At 35.5% G+C, this 20,940-nt stretch overlaps 1 protein-coding gene across 4 annotated transcripts in view; it reads right to left on the reverse strand.

The window, feature by feature from the left end:
• CAMK1G (calcium/calmodulin dependent protein kinase IG) overlaps positions 1-20,940 on the reverse strand; it is a 51,233-nt gene that overhangs the window by 8,952 nt on the left and 21,341 nt on the right. For 3 of the 4 annotated variants that reach the window (XR_015748506.1, XM_026675113.2, XM_087959593.1), the window contains exons 3-9: positions 12,160-12,288; positions 9,873-9,947; positions 6,277-6,415; positions 5,122-5,245; positions 3,652-3,727; positions 1,544-1,656; positions 840-918 (exon numbers count right to left, since the gene is read on the reverse strand). Coding sequence is in view for 3 of the 4 variants with exons in the window: in XM_026675113.2 (XP_026530898.1) it covers positions 840-918; positions 1,544-1,656; positions 3,652-3,727; positions 5,122-5,245; positions 6,277-6,415; positions 9,873-9,947; positions 12,160-12,288 (735 nt within the window). In the remaining variant the exon portion in view is untranslated. Of the gene's footprint in view, positions 1-839; positions 919-1,543; positions 1,657-3,651; positions 3,728-5,121; positions 5,246-6,276; positions 6,416-9,872; positions 9,948-12,159; positions 12,289-17,273; positions 17,315-20,940 lie in introns of those variants that run through there. The other variant, XM_087959594.1, reaches the window with a different exon arrangement.

Genomic DNA, 20,940 nt, shown 5'->3' on the forward strand with positions numbered 1-20,940 from the left:
GATTTTTGAAAGATATGGTTCAATAGTTCTGAGATCATGTCTGCCAGCTCCTTCAGAACTCTGAGGTGTAATCCATCTGGTCCTGGTGATTTGAACTAGTCTGGGATGAACAGGTGTTGTCTTACCATTTTCTTGCCTAATTTAATTTGAATTCCCAGTCTGTCTTTTATGGTTCTGCTTCTGGTAGGATGGGCTATTTTTTCCCTTTGGTAAAGCCAGTTGCTAAAAATCAATTAAGTAACTCTGCTTTCTCCCTGCTGCCCATCGCTTCTTTACCATCTTCTCCCATTAGTGGAAATATTCCACTATATTCCATTAATATTTCCATTAGTGGAAATATTCCAATATTTCCTAGATTTTTTTCTTATTTTTTACATGTTGACAAAACATTATTAATTGTTGCAAGCCTTAATTCATTCTAAGCCTTAGTTTTGTCCTTTTTGTATTTCAGTTTATCAGAAAGTTCTTGATGCAATCATGCTGGTTTATGCTTGGATTTCTTATTTTTCTTTTCACATGATTTGTGATGGACTGGCTTTTATAATCACATTTTTCAGTTTCCCAAGCTTCTTTTCTCCTTTAAGGTTTTCATCCATGGAATCTTTCTCAAGCTCTCTCTAAGTTTGTTGAAGCTCTTTTGAAGTCTAAGACACCTAAAGTCTAAGGCATATAATAGCTTCCTATGCACATTGACATCCATATTAGTTAATTGAAAAAAATAATAATCAAAAATTATATTTTATGTTACACTGCTAATTCCACATGAATATAATTACAAAATTTCTCACTGTATCACAGAATTGCACTTTAAAAAAATGCAATAACATTATCCATCTCACCAGGGATGCCTGAGGGCTTTGTCACAGGTAAATCTCTTATTTGGATCCTTCTCGAGTAAATGAGAAATGAAATCTTTGGCTGTTTAAAAGGAATGAAAAAAGAAGGAAACAGAGAAAGAGGCTTTAGCACAAAAGCCAGAAGCCAAAACCAATCTGCCAGAGCATTAGGTTTGACTATTAGGGATCAAACTGATGACATGCACCTCTAGCCAATATAAAAAGATTACAATGAGTACCATATAATAATAAGGTAAAGGTTCCCCTTGCACATACATGCTTAAAACCTTCTTTACCAAACTGTTTCTTCTAAAAAGAGGGTGTACTTAAAATTCATCTTATCAATTTATTTTCAATTATTTTATTTTTTAAGCAAAATCTATTAGAAACAAGGAGGCGTCTGATAATAATCAACATGATTAATTGTGCTGCAGGTTCTGAAAGAACACCTGCACCTTCAAATGCTTCAATGGGATACAGCATCACAGAACACAGCACCTGCTTGCAACAGCTTTTGTCCCCTGCGCAGCCACACACGCACACATCTATCAAAAACATGGCACAGCAGTTCCAGGAATCAGAGTAGTTTCCCCAAATCATTGAATACATACTTTAAAAAAAAACACTTGACTACTCAATAGTTGTGTAATTACTGTATATACTCATCTGTAGACACAATGCTAGCAGATATTTTTTTAAAAAAATACCTGATTCAGAGATATCATCCCAAAATGGAGAGTCAAATTCGAAGTATCCTTCTCTGATTTTCTCAAACAATTTGGACTCTGTTTCTTCATAGAAAGGAGGGTATCCACACAGGCTAAATTAAATTGGAAAAGAGAGAGGAAAAGACAAAATACATTTATAATCCTTTTCTATACAAATTCAAAAAGATTGATTGGTAGATAGATATTTAATATAGGGTAATTGTGAACTATACATAGCTCATTATAGCTATAGTCTGATATTTATAAAAAAAGGATGAGAGGTTCCATATTGGATGTCAGTTGCCAATGGAAAGGGCAAGTTTCTATCCAAGCATAATTATGCTCCAGAGAAGAAAGAACATTGGCTTTTGAATAACATGTATAAAGCCTGTAGAGATGGCATCTTAATATTAAGTCAGATTCAGTGTTCATTATAGAGTATATCCTTGGAACAGATATCTTCAAACTAAAGCCTTCAAGTTTTATTGGATTATTCTCATCTAGGCGGAATTGATGGGAGTTTAGTCAAGGATGTGCATAAAAACTCTCAGTCAGGGAAAGTTGACATTGTTGTGAAAGGAAAGAAGGAAGGAAGGAAGGAAGGAAGGAAGGAAGGAAGGAAGGAAGGAAGGAAGGAAGGAAGGAAGGAAGGAAGGAAGAAAGAAAGAAAGAAATCCCAGCCAGTGTTTTTGAACCTTCCCAGCCTTCAAATTTCATCTTGGTGTAATTGCTGTAATCAGTTAACTTAATTAGTTCATCAAATTAACAAAGTTTATGACAGGCATCAGTGCATGTTCCTGATGTATTGACTGCTGACAGATCCTTAGATTGCATAATTCTCTGTCAAGGTTATTTGAGTGCTGTCACAATGCAGACATAAACAAAACAAAAAATAAATAAGCCAAGGAGAGATTTGTCTGTCTGTTTGTCTGTCTCTCTCCCCACACCATCCCCATCCATCTATAAATATTTGTAATACATTGGATTATAAATGGAAGAGCAAGTTTTATCTAGTGATTAAAATATCAGGCTAGAAACCAGGAGACCCTGAGTTCTAATCCAGCCTTAGGCATGAAAGCAAGCTTGGGAGAGTTTGGGCCAGCCCCTTCTCTCAACCCATAATGTCAGGTTCAGAGACCAAGCTAGTTATTCAGTTCCAGTCATTACTAATGGATCAACACTTGTTTGAGCCACACAAAAACAGACCCTACGCTTGTGGAAAAATGCTAGAAAGGAAAAAATGAATTGGAAATAGAGTATAAACAAATTCAACTATGTAGTTTGTAGTGAAGAGCATTTTATAATAAAACTTTTTCATAGAAGGAAACCTTACAAAATTCCTATATTTCAAACCAGTTTTTAAAAAACCATGGTAGGGTGAAACTACCAGAAAAAAAATATGACAAATATGACAAACCAAGCACCACAGTATTAACCAAAGATCTGAAGAAGTCTTCAGTTTGTATTGAATATTTGCAAGGTTAAATGAACTTGAGGAAGTGGAGGTAGGATGAGGAATTCATTGCTATAATACATATGCCAAGAATACCTTCTCTCAGATTGTAGTATCAACACCAAATTGGTTCCAAGACATTGCATAAGGCAGAAGATTAGATTCTAAACTTTATAAAAAAAAATATAGTAGATTGTGGCTTGATATAGAAACAACCACTGTTGGTCTCAATATTTAGTAATCAACATTTAGCAGCAGGCACAGATTTAAGAATAGACCTAATAAGACTAGCTTATAATAATTTAGTCTTGAGGTTACCAGCACATGGATTGCTCTGTCTAGACCCAATCCAGAAATGGCTATAACTAGTGAGCCAATGGCAGTGGAAAAGGTGTTTCTACCCCCTCCTATCACTTCTAAGAAATCATAAACTTTATAAAACTTGTTACAAAAATATGCAACCAAATAGAAGATACTAAAATACAGTGAATAATAATTATTGTTTTCTTTTTACTCTTAATGGGCCACTATGTGTTAATGGTTTCTTTCTACTTTTTATTTGGGTTTAGCATGCTGTTAATATATCTTTTCTAAGGACTACCTAAGACTTTTCAGGGACATTATCAACTTTGCTGTAATTCACAGATTATCTTACAGGATGTAGGTAATAACTCCAATTGACCAGCAATCCACAGCTTTACTGTATGGCTTTTGTTGTAACACTTCTGGAGCTGCAGTGAACAAATGACAAAACCCAAGTTACTGGTGATATGACCAACCAATCTTTGAAAAATTAACCAAATCTATATTATCTCAAAAATTATTTCGGTGTAGCAGGGTACAGCAAAGAAAATAGCATGCTTGACATAAACAATGACACACATTATTTATTCTGGAAGGCTGAGGAGTATAACATAAGATACATACATACTGTATATATCACAGATAGCTGCGGAATGTAGGGCAATGTGATATTTGTTGAAATTGTAATATATTGACATAGCCCCACAAAGTATATAGTCTTCATATCTCTTATAGCTCTGAGAAAGTTTTGTTTTAATTAGTACTCCATAGCGTAGCTTTGATTCTATGGATAAAACTGCAATTTATACATCTTTATATAAAGCAGAATTTAATCAATGGGTTTCAATAGTTCTTTCAAATATTGTCTAAATGAAATGATAGTTTTCAGATCACTTGTGTTTAGGTTGTAAGCATTAGTTACTATGCTTGCAGCAGACCTTACACCTACAATTATATAGGAAGAGGAATATAAGTGTTTCTTTCATAATCTGTCCCAATCACATAGTGTCAGAGAGTACACAATGTGACTAGGTTAAACAACCCTGGAGGAAACAGGCTTGGATTTACATATAGTGGTTTTATCCCTACAAAAGCAGTTATACTTGATCTTGATTAAATGATTTAATTGCTGACCAGCTGCTGTAATGCTGTAATGTTGTAATGCTGTAATGATGGTGCAATGATGAGTAATGAGTCACAGGGTTATTTGGCTGATACCACTTTAAGAGGCTGTGTTATAAGAGAGGCCATATTAGGGTGTATCTCTGTGTGCATGTGTGTGTGCTTCCATGCTATAGCTGATTGCTGATCAATTTTTTGACCTCTGGCTAGTACTTGTATGTATATAGTCTTTGTAGATATAAACCACTATTTAAACTACAAACCTCTGTGTACTGCAATTGCTCCTGGGTTGTCTCATCTAGTCACACTGTGCGTACTCTGACACATAGAGAATTAAATTTGCATATACAGTTGCATACAATGAGGAGAAAACTTGAGATAGCCCACAAGTGCTCCAGAGAGCTGTTCCTGACAAGGAGACTGCAAAGCAACAATCTCCAATGCATTTAAAAGTTATAGGAGATGAGTAAATAGTTGTCTTGCTTAAACCACACTCAGTGCCATCAGTGTGTAATCCCAGTGTCCAAAAGACACTGAGATTACACATTTTCTATTTTTCTCTCTTTTTTAATGCACTTTCTATTTTTTCTTTTTTTCTTTTATTTTTTAGTTTGCTTTAGTTTTCATTGTTGCAAATTGTAATTTTTAATAAAATAAAATAAAATTACAATTGAAAAGTTATTTCCATTTTCTTATTTACCAACATATCCTGGTGTTCCACATGCTGTAGACATGATGCCATTCTGTTCCATTTTAGACAAACCAAAATCTGTTATCATAATTTTGGAGTCCTCTTCTGGAGTTAGGTAGAGTAAATTTTCAGGCTATGGATAAGAAGGTGAAAATTAATTATCTGATATTCAATACCTAAACACAGGTGGTCCTCAACTTACAACCATTAGTTTAGTGACTGTTCAAAATTATAATGGCACTAAAAAAAGGTGATTTATGGCCATTTTCTGCATGTATGACAGTTGCAGCATTCCCATGGTCATGGGATCAAAATTTGGATGCTTGGTACCTGACATATATTTATGACAGTTGTGGTGTTCCAGGATCATGTGATTACGTTTTGTGACCTTCTCACAGACAAAGTCAATGTAGAATCCAGATTCACTTAACAACTGTGTTACTAACTCTAATTCACTTTATAATTGTGGCAAGAAAGGTCATAAAATGGGCAAAACTCACTGAACAGTGGAAAAATGTTTGACTAAATTTTTCTAAATTAAATTTTTTTCTAAACTAAATACAGAAGATTGCTGTAAGGAATCTAGATATTCCAACATCAGAGTATGCAATTTAAATTTTTGTGCATATAGTTGATCTAAAGTTAGGGAATAGAATATTGCCACTGATTCACCCATGGTGACTTGAGGCAGCTTACAGAATTTAAAACCATATTTAAAAACAAAACAAAACAACAAAAACAAAAACTAACAAAAAGAATCAAATAAATTAATAAAGCACAATAGAACAAAATCTGAAATAAAAAAAAATCACCCTCCAACTCCCATCCCCCCACCCCCACCCCGACAACAGCACATCACATGAACCATTTGATGGGCTCCATCCCACTCTGGTCTCCTGGCAGAACCAGGTCTTCAGTGACTTCTGGAAGAGTTTTAGAGAGGGGGCCATTCTAATCTCTGAGGGTATGGTGTTCCAGAGAGAGGGAGCCATATGTGTGTGTGTGTGTGTGTGTGTGTGTGTGCGCGCACGCACGTGTGCGCATGTGTGTATCTGCATATTAGGAGGCAGGTGTGATTTAAAAAACCCACTGCAAATTCATGGATACTTGCATGACTTATAGGTAAAATACACTGATATCTAAATAGACATCATTAAAAAATACCTTTAGATCTCGATGAACTATCCCATTTTCATGAAGATAATGCACTGCTTCCAGGACTTGTTGAATTACAATACTAGCATCCTTTTCAGTGTAAACACCCCGTTCTAAAATACGGTCAAATAATTCTCCTCCAGACACTCTGTGCAAGAAAATTCAGTTTGGATTACATGCTGATGTAGAGAGAATCTTATTGGTTTAACTTTTCTATGATCCGTTTCCTGTGTTAATTTATATACAGTGTCAAATAAGTTTAGTTACTGGTAACACTGGGAAATTTTGTACCTCTTACATGCTTTATTTGTCATATGAATGGGATTATAAACCTAGATGCTAAACTATAGAAGTAGGACCTGTTGCTGGGTCACTTCTAATTCTCAGGTTAGAAAAAAATATTCCTGTAAAGCTTCAGTGCTAGCAATACTACCAGGTGTGGCATTCTACCTGGTTGGACCAGTTCTATAGAACCGGTTGTTATTATTCTGCCCAGTTCAGAGAACTGGCAAATTGCACCACTGGCTGGCTCCTCCCCTCCCCACCCACTCACTCCTTACCTGGCACGTGCGCTATCAAACTTGCCTGCTAAGTTGCTATTTTTCCTTCCCCCCCACCGACCATCAGCTGTTCTGCTGTGCCAAGACATTTAGATTAGCTAGAAAGCAGGAAATTGTTGAATTTCTTGCTTTCTAGTTAATCTAAAAGCAGAGCTGAACCTTCCATAGGACTGAAGCTTCTATTTTTCAGTGCAGACTCAGGTAGCAGATTGCAGATAGATAGATCTCTAAGTGAATCTGTGATTCTGTGAGCAACTCAATATGCCTGTCTGCTTTGCCTGATTTTGGGTAAAAGTTGTTCTTTTTTTAATAAAAAAATTCAATATTTACATACATGGTGTGTTGTGAGTTAATTTTATGAGTTTTCTTGCAAACAATTTTATGTGAGAGACTCAGGTAGCAGATTGCAGATAGATAGATCTCTAAGTGAATCTGTGATTCTGTGAGCAACTCAATCTGCTTGCTTGCTTTGCTCTTTTTTAAATAAAAGTTGCTCTTTTTTAAATAAAAAATTCAATATTTACATAAATATTTACAATATTAACATACAAGCCATGCCCAGCCAGTCATGTGACCACCAAGCCATGCCCAGTCAGCAAGCCACACCCACCCAGTCATGTGACCACCAACCCACACCCACAAATTAGGCCACGCCCACAGAACCAGTTGTTAAGAAAATTTAATTCCACCCCTGAATACTGCTCAATTTATATATGAAGTCAAACATAAATAAACACATTTAATTTTAATACTCAGTTTCACCACTAAACAACTTGAGGCCTCAGTTAGAAATAAACTGCAAGTGCTTCCCTATGGGTCTGTATCACACTTGGATCTGCAAAGAAAAATGGATTGCTTATAATACAGGACAAGACATATTAAACAGTTAAGACAGTTAAGCCTTAGATCAGGCAATGCTTGTGCCTGTCTCCAAATGCCTAGGATCTGTTTTTGTTAAATCTGGCATATAAAGAAGTTCCTTCTTGCCTGATGTAATTTACTAGGACATAATTAGCAGGAAATATCTTGATTAGATGAATTTACTTCCAATTCAGCTTTGAATTCAGAGCCTGGTTTATTGCTGACAAGCAAAACTATTTCCCCTTTTAAAGGTTCAGCATACAAAAGTTATATATTTTCTCATTAATTCCTTCCTCTTCTGAATGTGAGTGAATCCATGCTACTTTTGCTCAGGATTCATCTGTCTGCTGTGTAGCAATTCTCCTACTCATGGATGTTATGTTGCATAATTCTTAATATTGGCCATCCCTTTTACAAATTAGATACTATGTTGTTCTTATTTCTCTTCTAAATCTTGACGGGGCTTGTAGGAAGTTGGGTGCGGCTGGGAATGGCACTGGAAGTAAGGTTCAGCTGCACTGGGAGGAAAGAGATGGAGAGGGATACACATATATTCCCACCAACTCCCCGGGCCCAAACACACAAAAAATGAGGTACTTGCTGATTATTTCCCATACAAGCAGTTGTTTGGTTCAAAGCTCAGAACTTCCTTTACCAGTAGTGCCAAGTGGGCAGGGTCTGAAAGCAGTACCTCCAGACAAAAAGGTCTGGTACCATCTAGGTGAAGTCTTACCCGGGCTGGGTCAACTGGCCAAGTTAGTCTCAGACTCTTGGCTGGGTTGCCAAATTATTTATAAGTATTTGAAGTCCTGATCCAAGTTGGGGTCGTGCAAGAACAAATCAGAATAAAATGCAGACATGCTAGTTGAAAAGGACATTTTTCATTTGAGACATAAACCCTCGAAAGTAGTCTACAAGATTGGGGTACAGAAACTTGGGGAATATTTATAGGAAACATATAGGCATAGTCTTTTAGTGTGTGTGTGTGTGTGTGTGTGTGTGTGAATATGCCCTCTGTAATATTTATATTTTGCTGAATGTGTAGATCTGTTCCCCTTTGATATGTGCCTATGTGTTGACTTTGGTACTACTTCTGTATACCCAGGGAAACTCTGTACTGTGTAAAGTTTTTGTCTGTCTGCTATTATTTTCTCAGATTAATTAGTTTAGCCCAGTCATTAATTATCAGAGAAAGAAGTAGATTAGTAATCTTTGCAACATGATTTTCTAGTTTTGGTTACTTGTGGGTCATGAAAATGATAAAAAAGGGGATCAGAGACAGTATAAAATAATGCAATTTTGATATAAAATACTTTTCATACTGTTATTAACAATATTGTCTTCATTCTTTACAATACCTAAACAAACTATTATAAAAATGAAGCTGCTTTTATGGCTGTATTCACGTATTTTGGGCAATACAGTTTTAGAACCACCCAAAACCAGGAAAATATTGTTTCTTTACTGCAAGGCTAGAAGGGTTAGACTACAAAAAACTTGATATATTGTGAAATTTCAAGATTTCCCTTGATGAATTTATTTTGGAGGAACAATTTGAACTACTTGGGAAAGAGATAGAGGGGGAGACAATCTTCAACTGTTTGAGATTGTTTTGGTGCTTTAAAGTCAAGTGCAGGCAGAACAAACAATTAAGAAATAAGGAATAAAATAAAGCCATTAAAAAGAATCCTAAGAAAGAAAAAGAGAAAGCAGAATTCTTCTTAGATCTTTTATATGTTAGTTTATGATAGAACCTAAGAAATCAAGGGCAAAAATAATCAGATCAACAAGATAAAGTGGTCCAATTCATTAGAAACCCTTTATTTTAAATTGTTAGAATAGTGTTTTACATTTTTTGCAACTTTATCTTACATAATTTATGTTATACTTGCATTGTAAACTTACAACACAGAGAGAGAATGTATTGATGTCACAATGAAGACTGTTGGGTTGGGCTGTATCTCTACGGCTACCATTCTTCTTTTAAGCATAAAAACAGAGATGTTTACAATGCTCCCATAAAAACCAAAAACTTTCCCACATTGTTACCAGACTGTTTAATGCCACTTTCTACAACCTAGTGTGACCCAGGTGTGTTCAGCTATGATTCTCAAAAGCTACTGACTCTTGTCTTGAAAAATTGTGCAACATTTATTTTTTACATAATTATATGTTGATACTTACAGTTGCATTACCAAATAATAGTGAGTTGCGCTTTCATAAATGTCCTCAAGTGTTACTATGTTGTCATGCTTTATTCTGCAACCAAAAACAGAATGCAATGTTGATCTGATGGAATAAGAGATCATTAAAAAGCAAGCTAACATCCACTCCTCTTTGGTGCCAGATGTTTTTCATTCAGATTGAACTCTGGTTCTTTCATTTAAGGAACAAACATGTATTTCAGCTTCTAATAACAAGAGATCCATTTTCCCCACTAGTGTTAGCCATACATTATTTTCATTTTTTTCTTGTTTAAAAATTGTACTCTTTCTAGGAGAATGTGGCTGGACTTTTTCTTATGTTCCATACACTATTATGAAGGAGGCAAGATTTAAGATTTCTTACTAGTATAGCTTTCTTAAAATATGTTATTCTAAAAATAAATTCTTACATTTTCTTTCTTCTCTATTCTTAATAATGTAAATATACTTGAAGGATCAGATTGAAGATCTACTTAAATCACAATTTCCAACTATAAAACTAAAATTCACAAAATGAATCCTATCCTTGATGGTTTTGTCTGTCTCATTAGATTTGGAAGAGTGGACCTTCTCTGGGTCTTGTAAGAGAAGCAATGTCACTAAGTGGGTTCTAGAACATATACTTTCTCTGTCATGGGCCTGTTTGGAAAATAGCCTCCTCTCTAAAATACTGATAGCCTTAACCTTGGTCTTTCAGAAGGTTGTGAAGATCTGCCTTTCGCTCAGGGAATTGGAATTGGAATGTTGGTCGAGTTCTGATGTGGATGTGGTTTGCTTGATCAAATATAGTATGATTTTAGACCACAATGCAGGGTCTTTTTTTAAAAAAAACTTTATTAATTATACAACTAAAATATCAAACAAACACATACACAACACACAGGAAAAAAAAAAGGAAAAGGAAAAAAGAAAATGATTAAAAACTAACAATTTGCCTATCGACAGTCTATGGTTCCTTGTTTGTTATCAATATTGGAGATATTGGTTATATATTTGTGATATATTTACAATATTGGTGATATATTTGCAAATACATCTTATTGCGAATATATAATTACTACCTCTTTTACATTTTCCGTTGTTTACTAATATATTTTCTATTTTTGTTCTATCCAGTCATACCAGCATTCCCAGCTTCTATAATATTCTGATGTTTCTTTTTCCTTAAGTGCTAAGGTTAACTTATCCATCTCTGCATAGGCTGTTATCTTCTGAATAACAGCCTCTGAATAACATTTCCTCTGTTGAAATATCTGCTTGTTTCCAACACTGTGTAAAGGTTATTCTGGCTGCAGTAAGAATGTGCAGTATTAAATATTTGACTTTTTTAGAAATTTGTCTATTAAATATCCCCAATAAGAAGAATTCTGGTTTTAATTCAGTTTGCTCCGCCATTATTTCCTCTAACCATTTGTTTATTCTATGCCAATATCTTTGGGCTTCAGTGCAGGGTCTTTTTAATGGATCTGTATTGTTGATGTCTATAGAGTACAAAACAGGCTCCCCAAGGCTATAGTCATGTACCTTGAAAACCTGAGTGAGTCCTCAATTAAAGACATTAATTGTGACTGGAAACTCTATTCATTAACTAAAGACCTGTATGACCACCACAACTTAAGATAGCATTTTTATGGTAAGTGAAGACATTGGTCATTAAACAAAGACCTCGTGTGATTATGAGGGCATCTTGTGACTTCCTGCTGGCTTCCAGATTGATCTTTGCTTATTGAAAGCTGGTAGGGGAAGTCACAAATGGTGATCACGTGACTACAATGGTCAGAAATGCAAGCTGGTCAACAAACACCTGAATTTTGGCCACATGGCTGCAATGGTAAACATTGCAAAAACTGGTAGCAAGTTCCACTTATTCCACACTATTATAACTTCAAAAGGTTGCTGAATGAGTGGTTGTTAAGTGAGGACTATCTATAGTAAAAGAGATGACTATTTTATGGGGTTTTTTATAGCTAAATTGGAAAACAGTTCCTGATACAATACTACTCTAAATGCACAGTTTATTTATTTACCATTCATGTCCAGTAGCCCTCATTTGTTAGCATATATCTTAAAGTTGGTAAGGTTGAAAAGCACTGTTTTAGTGGATTTTAAGCAGAAATATTGATGTTTCATCTGTGAAGCCTTCAGTCAGATGAGACAATCTTTAGTTTACTGCCCTCCCAATTCTTCTAAAATAAGTAACTTGTAGACTTCTTGAAGAAGTTTGAAAGAAACATTGAACTCTGTCATGCATTCCCAACTCTACTTACTTCTTCAGCACAACTATTTCATTCTCCAGGTTGCTGTCCTGGGTGACTGGTGACTTTTTAATGCACTTCAAAGCAAAAAGCTTGCCAGTGATTCTGTGCTTCACCAGGAAAACTTCTGAAAAGGCCCCTCTGTAAGGAAAACAAAGATGAAAGACTGGGCATTGTACTGCAGTAGTTGACTTAATTCTTAAGATATACAGACTGCCACATTAAATACCCTGCAAGGAAGATAGTGATACATTAACACTACTTTCAGAAACAGATGGTGCTACTATTTGGATCCAGGGATTTGGCTGCAAATTCGAGGGTATTAATTGGATAAATCTCCTGTGAGATTTGAGTTCTATTTATTGTGCAATGGCCATATAGACAGGAAACCATGGCATAGAAATAAGGTTAGGTACATCAGCTAAAATTTAGCAATTGTGTAACAGAACATAAAACGATAACTGATCATTATGTTAATTGTCAAGTTATAATGTGTGAAGAATAAGTAGGATTCTACGTATCTTTGCACAATAGTGGTAATATTCATTGTTAAGTGATTTTTCCATTCTGGCACTAGGATTAGCAGATCTCAAGGGAATCTCCTTTCTCTACAATACCAATACTGAAAATCTTACATAAATTTAGAGACTTTTCTGCTTTCTGAATATAATAGTACCTGTTTTTCATCGTTCGGATTGCAACCCTAACATTTTTTGTAATTCTAAACCCTACTATATGATAATTGTGAAATTAATCCACAGAAAGATTTTAACTGTAAATTATTTGTACGTCTAAATCACTTCTTCCTACATCCCACTGAATGAAGAAGGCACTTGCCTGAGTTTTTTCTGAATATTACCTTGCTTACCAGGACTTGAAAAAGTTTAATTCTTCTTTGCCTAGGTAACAGTTTTGCCATGTTTCTATCAAAGTCTCTTATTTTGTTCTCTGCAGCAGTAAAGCAGAAGATTCCAGGAAACACTTTGACTTCTTACAGGGGCAAATTCTTTTCATTTTGTATAACCAAAATTACAACTCCCGCAAAATCCTGAAACGGTTCTGTTCATTTGTTCAGACTCCCAAGTAAGAGACTTCAACAGAAAGCAAGTCAGGAAAATAAAATAAAATAAAAAAGGCATTACAAATATTGTTTACAACATTCTGCCATAAAAGTCCCCATCCCAGATAAATAGAAAGGATGCTTCTCAAATTAGGCAATCTTGTTTTGCTGGTGAAAAGTAAAGAGAACAAAATTATATAATGAAAGATAGTTGAGGAACAAAGTGTTCCAGCTTTTTACAGCATTTCCCAGCAAACTATGGTAAAAAAGAAAGGGATGACATTTAAGCTAAAATTGTTATTACTTTTAATAGTTTTCACTGTATTAAGTAAAATCCAAAATTATTCATAATTAGAAAAACCTAACTCAAATCAGTAAGTTTTAAATTAGATGGGGGTTTCCTGGGATAAAACTTAAAATAGGTCTGTTCTACATCTCATCAACTCTGGAATGAACTGTAACTTGAAATGACAATTGCATCTATGTTATAAACCTGTGCACAGGTTGAAGGGAGAACAATAGTTCAGTGGTTAAAGATGCTGAGCTTGTCAGCTGTAAAGTTGACAGCCTGGATTTGAGGCCCAAGTGCTCACTTGCCCCAGCTCCTGCCCACCTAGCAGTTTGAAAGTGTGCAAATGCAAGTAGATGAATAAGTACCCTTCAATAGGAAGGTAAGAGTGTTCTCTGTGCCTCTGAGTATAGTCATGGCCATGGACACATTTTCGGACAATGCTGGTACCCTCAGCTAAGAAAATCTTAGCACTGCCCCTAGACCCAGTCACAACTGGACAAGGGAAATGTCTATGGGGATTCTCAGTCCAAGAGCTGAAGAAGCTTCTTGGATGTGAAGCGAAATATCTTCAGAGAAAAACCAGAAGGGTGTCTCTTGAAAAAGCACCTTTGGACAGGGGAAACCTTTACTTTTATACAGTATGATGATCAGGATCCTTATGCTTTCTTTTATCACAGGAGTTGGCAACTATTGGCTACCATTTATTTTGACATGACAACATCCTAAAATTTTCTGTCTAGCCTTTCTAACTTTTGTCAGTCTAGATTCTAAAAGGAATGTTTATTTATAAATCAAATGTACGAAGCTGTCCAATTTAGAATTGTAAATATTTATGAGCTTGACAGTTTAATAGTGAGACATCTTCCCAGTTTATGCAGTAAACAAAATTGACACCTGGTGTTTTCAGAAGCAAGCAGAGAAACTAAAGAAAACATTATGTAATATTTATTAAATATTTTATTCATTAAAATGTTTTATCAATGCCAGGTTTATATTATATTTGTAAATTGCTTTTAGGCTTTTTAGCTATAAATACAATTGATGGAAGAAAACGTTTATGTACCATTGATGCCTATCTGAGAATTGTGTCTGTACTTTCTGTATTTGCTTTGCAAAACAATATGTAAAAGAGAAGCAAAATGAAGAATATAATATCAGGCATGAAAAATGGGTTTACAAAAGAGGCTGTTGCTGTGATCATGTCATCTCAAATGGTATATGACAGTTTCCCAGCCATTCTTGCAATCCTTTTCTCCCTTTTTCATCCAGCAGCAACCGCTTGCTTGGGGGTAAGTTACTTGGGAGAAGGGAAGAAGAAAAAAGGGGAAGGAAGGGAGGAAAGGAACAGGGAGGAATGAACCACCATACACCCTTCCTGGCCTCTGCTGGCCACTTCCCATTCCCACAACTCATGTCTCCTACACTTTGCCCAAGCCAAAGGACAATTATTATGCATTCCCATGCACTTTCTCAAACTGTGGAGGGAGGGAAAGAAAGAAAAGAAGATAAGGTCAGAATGAAGGGGAGGAAGAGAGGGGATGGGAGTGCAGAGGAAAGGAAGGAGGAAAGGAAGGGAGGAGGGAGTGAGGAAGGAACAGGGAAGGTGGAAGGAATGAAGGAAGCAAGGGAGAAAGGAAGGAAGATTTCTGATGTTCCAAGCCAGCTTCCGAGCCAGGAAATATCTCTGAAACAATGACTCAGAGGAGCATGGGCTGTCTAGTATCAGTTATAGATTTAAATGTAAACACAATTTCCAGGATTAAGAACTAGTGACTATGGTTTATAAACTTCAAATTGTTATATATTGTATGGTTAGTAGAGTCAGACAGACACAAAGGTAAAGGGAAACCTTTACCTCTAGTAGCTATGTCTTATCAAAATCTTTCATAAGGTAATGAATAGAAAATGGCCACTTAAACTATCCAGACTAGATTTTTTTTGTTTTAGATTTCCTACCTTAGGAAATCAGATCCAGGTCAATACATATAATTAGCCTGTTAAGATCAGGAGAACTAAACAGAAATAGATTGAAAATCAGAGAGGAAGACTAAAAATGTAGTTGGAGGAAAAAACAAAACAAGGGAATAGTCATTAGCCCACATAATGGACAGCAAATGTGTGAAGAGCAAAGAACAGTGGAAAAGTAATACTTTTATTCCACCTAAAACAATGAAGATTGGATATTTGAAGGTCAATTATCCTTCATTTGAGTCAGAAAGGTCATTTGTAACTCTTTTAAGTTGTGAATCAGTGCTTTGCGTAGACTGCACTGTGCACAGAGCTCATTGAAATGTAGTTGTCTACTTTATCAGGTCACTGGAAATTCATTCTCAACATCTGAGAAGTTGAACTGCAGAGATAGTACAATGGGGGTTGATGACAAAGTTTAGCAATCCTGAGAAAGATCCATCACAGGTTTTTTCAACTGGGGGTAATAAACATTATATAATGTTACAAATGTATCCACGCTATTCTCTAGGGGAGTGGGAAGCAACAGTTTCTCCAAGGCATATTTATTTTATGTTAATAGCAAGCTATGTTCCATTGGTAGACTTTATTCAAAGTCCTTAGAGATACTGCATATAAGCTGTAATCACATTTATCAGGATGTTATTCCATTTGTTATCCTTTCCTCCATCTCATTTCATATTTATTTCACCTGATTCTTGTTCATATCCACTTGAAGCATAAATATCTAGAAGTAAACTAGTTTAAGTAACAAAGACTTTAAAAAACAGAGGCCATTGCTTCTGTTTTTCTTGACTGTAAATAGATTTTTGAATTTCTCTCATATATTCTTTATTCATCTCATTTACATACAAGAACCATATTTGTATGTATGCTTGGAGTGGACTCAAATGAGACTAAAATTAATGAAGTTCTAAATTAAGTTCTGTTGATTATATGGGAGTATTTTGTAGCTGGATTTGTGAATGTTACTGGCAATGTGTGAAAAGTTGGCATTGTATAGAATGCTTAGGAAATCAATAGAATATGGGACATTTCTAGGTAAAGTATGAAATGTGTGTGTTATTTTAATATAATATATACCAGGAGTGTCAAACTCAATTTCATTGAGGGATGCATCAGGGCTGTGGTTGACCTCGGGGGGAGGGGGGGCATGGCTGACTGGGTGGATGTGGCTGACTAGATGGGCATGGCCAGCTTGATGTCACCCCCAAACTGCTGGCATGTTTCCTTTTCACATTGAGTAGACTGGGCTGAAGCCATGCTGGCCTAATTGGGTAGGCTGGGCTGAAGCTACATTTGGCTTGATCTTCCCTCTTTGCACCAAGTAGACCGGACTGAAGCTTTGCTGGCCTGGTCTTTTCTCTTTGCACCAGGTAGACTGGGCCAAAGCTTTGCTGGCTTTCTTCTTCTCATTAGGTAGACCGGCGAAGTTTTGCTAGCCTAACCTTTCCTCTCTGCATTGGGTAGACCAGGCCAAAGTGACATGAGTAGACCAGGCCAAAGCAACACGGGTAGACCAGGATGGCCCCACGGGCCAGACCCAACCACCTCACAGTCCAGATCTAGCCTGCAGGCCTGACTTTGACACCCCTGCTACATACTATCCCTAGGCATTATATATAATACCTAGGCATTATGCGGAATGTTTATGCAAAGTATGAAAAGAGAGTCATGAAAAGAGATAGAGTTACCTAACCCTAACCCTTTATTGAAAATACATATATGAAAATGAAAGAAGAAATGCAAAGTAAAGTACAGGACTTTCTTATTCAAAACAAGAGAGAAAGACCAGCATTGACTTACTTGTTGCAATTAGGAAGGCTAGAATGGCATTTTATACCTTGTGGTTTGCCTTCTGGCATTGCCTGGAATACCTAGGAAATGCATGTAACATTAAGTGTTTTATATTTTGACACCCCATTTTTAGCATTCTACAGATTTCTGGGCATTCTATAAAATGCCTAATTTCACACATTGACGGTAACATAGACCAACAAATCTTACATAATAATTTTAGTAATATTTGTTCAATGAGCCATAGAAACCTGGTTCATATATCAGCTAAACCAGAATGCAATGCAATCAATAAAAAACAATGTATATTTAGCATAATACTGCCAACATGTTAATACTGTTTCATTTTTTTTAATTCTCTGCTTTTTACTTTTTTTAGTTCTTTTTTTTCCCTGAACTTTTCAGTTATACTTCTTTCTATAAAATTCCTATTGCATTGGGAAGTCAATAACAATTTGTAATAATCCCTAAATTCACAATTGAAGATAGTAGGAAATCATCATCCCACAGATCATATGCACTGACATCTGTTTCACATTTCATTCCTAAACAGTTTATGATAATTACAGCCCACATTTAAGACCACATGAATCAACAAGCTGTTGCAAAGGAAACAAAGCTTCTGTAGGTGTTTTTTTTTAAACATGAAATACAAAGGTACTGGCTCTGGATAACCATTCTAATCTAAAGGGCTGACTAACCATGAATACATTACAGACTAAGAACATTTGCATTTGGAGGCACAAGTGAAGCAGAATGACAGTAGAAGAGACATGTTTTCTTGAGTGTTTGAAAGAACAAATGTTACAATGTCCTTGACAACTCCAGATTCATTTATATTAATAATGAAAGTCTGCCAAATGAAATAGCAGGTTTACATTGTGGGATTTTTCTGGCTTTACCAGAAAACTTGGAGGTTATTTTATTCAAAGTATTGTGTGCACAATATATTTATTATTAGTTTATTTATCCTTCTTTTCTCTATCTACTCTGACATACACTCTCCCTTTCAAGCTGCAAAGGTGTAGTTTTGATGGACTAATGTAAGGAATTAGTAACTGGATTAAAGCAATGCAGTAGCAGTGTCTTCCACTAAGTATAGACTAAAAATAAAACAAGCAAGTAAATATTAATCTATCCACATGACTCTTTGCCTGAATTCACACAGTAAGCCAGGCTAAAATGTTATTGGCTAATGTCCAATATATGATGTGAACACAGCAATAGGGATATCCATTGTAATTTAAATTGTAAATTAATGAACAGTTAGCGCAAAATCTTTTCTGTAACTTCATCATCTAACATGCAATAAGAAATTAGGTATTTCAGATTGTGTATCCAGTTTTTGATAAATATAGCAAAATTACAATTGTGTTGTTTCTCACTCTAATTGGAAAAATAAAGGCATAATTTAGTTAAATATATTATAGCTCAGGAGTACTGTAGATGCCACTATTTTTGATCCTACTGACACCTAACTAATTAACTAACTAACCAACTAATTTTGGGCAGGATTTATATACATTCAACTAGATATTTAAGCATCTTTATTCAAAATATTGTTTCCCAGATTTAAAAAGATCTGTTCTTGAATAAACATAAACACAATGAGAGTCTGTTTTGATCAGGTTCCAATTAAGGTTTTGGAAGTAGGACCAATATATTTTTTACTTCATTAAATGGCTTCTCTCTGTATTTTGTATCTAAACTTAGGGAAATAAAAATTCTCCATTTGTTTCTCTTGAGGGGAAAATTCTCAAATGCATCTCAAATAGAAATTTTTATTGTAGTAGCAGGTCCCCATGCAGAGTAGCCAATAATTTGTCGATAACTCACATCTGGCTGGAGTTTAGCTTATGGGAAGTGACTTAATAAATGGGAAAAAAATAACCATACTACTGAATGCTGGATCAGCCATGTTGCCATCAAAGCTGATACCTCTTTGGAAACTATTAGTTCAGTTTTTATCACTGACAAAATAGGAATGGAATGGAAAGGAGCCATGAAATGGTAAAAATGAAAGATTTTTCATTGGGAATATATGTGACAACGTGATTCGTGTACACTACCTTGCAATACTAACAGCCAGCTCTAGAAATGGGCTATGGTGCCTAGTGTTTCTTCTCTAATCATGGTGAAGCTTTTAGTCTCACAGCACCTGGACACCACAAAATAGTGAAGAGAACTCCTAGCTGCCACAACTCATCCTTAGATCTTCTCCCTCATTGTTCAGATCTACATATTAGAGAAGGAAATGGATTCAGATTGCATCATCTGAAAACATGAACCATCTTTGATTTAGTTTCCACTATTTTAGAATGAATATAAAATATCAAAGAGATCAAGTAGAAGACATCTTTTCAATTACTATCCCAATTGTTCCTGATATTTATTTTATTTTAGATATTTTTTGGACCCATTTCAAACATCCTGGAGCCAAAGATGTTATGCATATCCCTACTTTCTCCTGCTTTCCTCCATAAGAACAATTCTGTGAGGTAAGTTGTTTGAGAGAAAATGTCTCTTATCCAGTCACTCAGAGAGCTTCTAATAGCTGAGGATGGACTAAGACCTGAGTTTTCCTAGTGCTCTTCTAGCACCCAAATCAATATACAACACTGTATTCTTCCAAGGCAATTCTCAGCATTTCAGAAATGTGTTCTGATTAGAATTGTAAATAACTGCAGAACTGCAGTGGAGTTGAAGCATTTTAAAAGGCAGTTTGAGTCATTCTTAAGTTATTTAGAGTGTTTATAAAAAGAAACTTTGGGGAAAATGTTAACTCATACAGTGAATGGAATGCTTTTAAAAGTCCATTATGATAAAATGAGAGTTGGTGGAAAAAGCTAATTGATAGGATGTTCAGACCCCTTGTTGGCTTCAGGGAGGAGGAAAATGACATTTATGATACAATATTGAAGTCACTTCAATGTCAAGAGAGAAATAAAGTGGATGCAAAGTGTGAAGAAGAATCTATTGACCGTTCAGCTTAGTAATCATAATCAAGAGACCAACTGCAGAGCCAGTGGAGTATTTTTTAAAAAGAAAACATACAAGATGATTGCTTTGATGAGCAAGAGGAATTTTAGAAATAAAATAGTTCTGGGGGAGAAAAATTAATCTCTCAGCTACACATGCTTAAGAGCTGACATTGTTATTCTTAAAGGAAGCATGAGAGTAAGCACCCTAATAACCATGTATACTAATGTGCGGGAAACTATTAATAAAGAAAGATATTATGACAGTTTAAAGGTTAATGCATTTACTCTTCCATAACCTGCCATGGATCACCATATATTTCATCAGATGTCTCAGAAGTATATCATGCTTATGCAATGATAAATAGATTCATTTTAAAGTACAATAAAATTCTATTTCATTTTCTGATGGAGACTAATGCAGTTAGAAGAGAGGGTGCTATTTATTGTAGCAAGAAGCATTGTAGACCTTCTTTCTCCAAGTTACTGCCTTCTTACACTTTTTGGACTGGATGCAATTTTAATTGATATCAGGCTAGGGTCTAACACTAACTGGAAACAGGCAAGATCTGAAAAGCTTTACTCTTCTTTTATACTCTTTCCTGCCCCATCTACCTTTTTACATGAAACCAACTTTACCTCACATTCCTCAAATTGGTTCCCTTTACAGAGGTGGTATTCAGCCAGTTCTGACAGGT

This window comes from Notechis scutatus, chromosome 3 (genome assembly GCF_049901735.1).
Source record: "Notechis scutatus isolate UNSWTSFEM ecotype Mainland chromosome 3, rNotScu1.2, whole genome shotgun sequence".
Lineage (NCBI taxonomy): Eukaryota > Metazoa > Chordata > Lepidosauria > Squamata > Elapidae > Notechis > Notechis scutatus.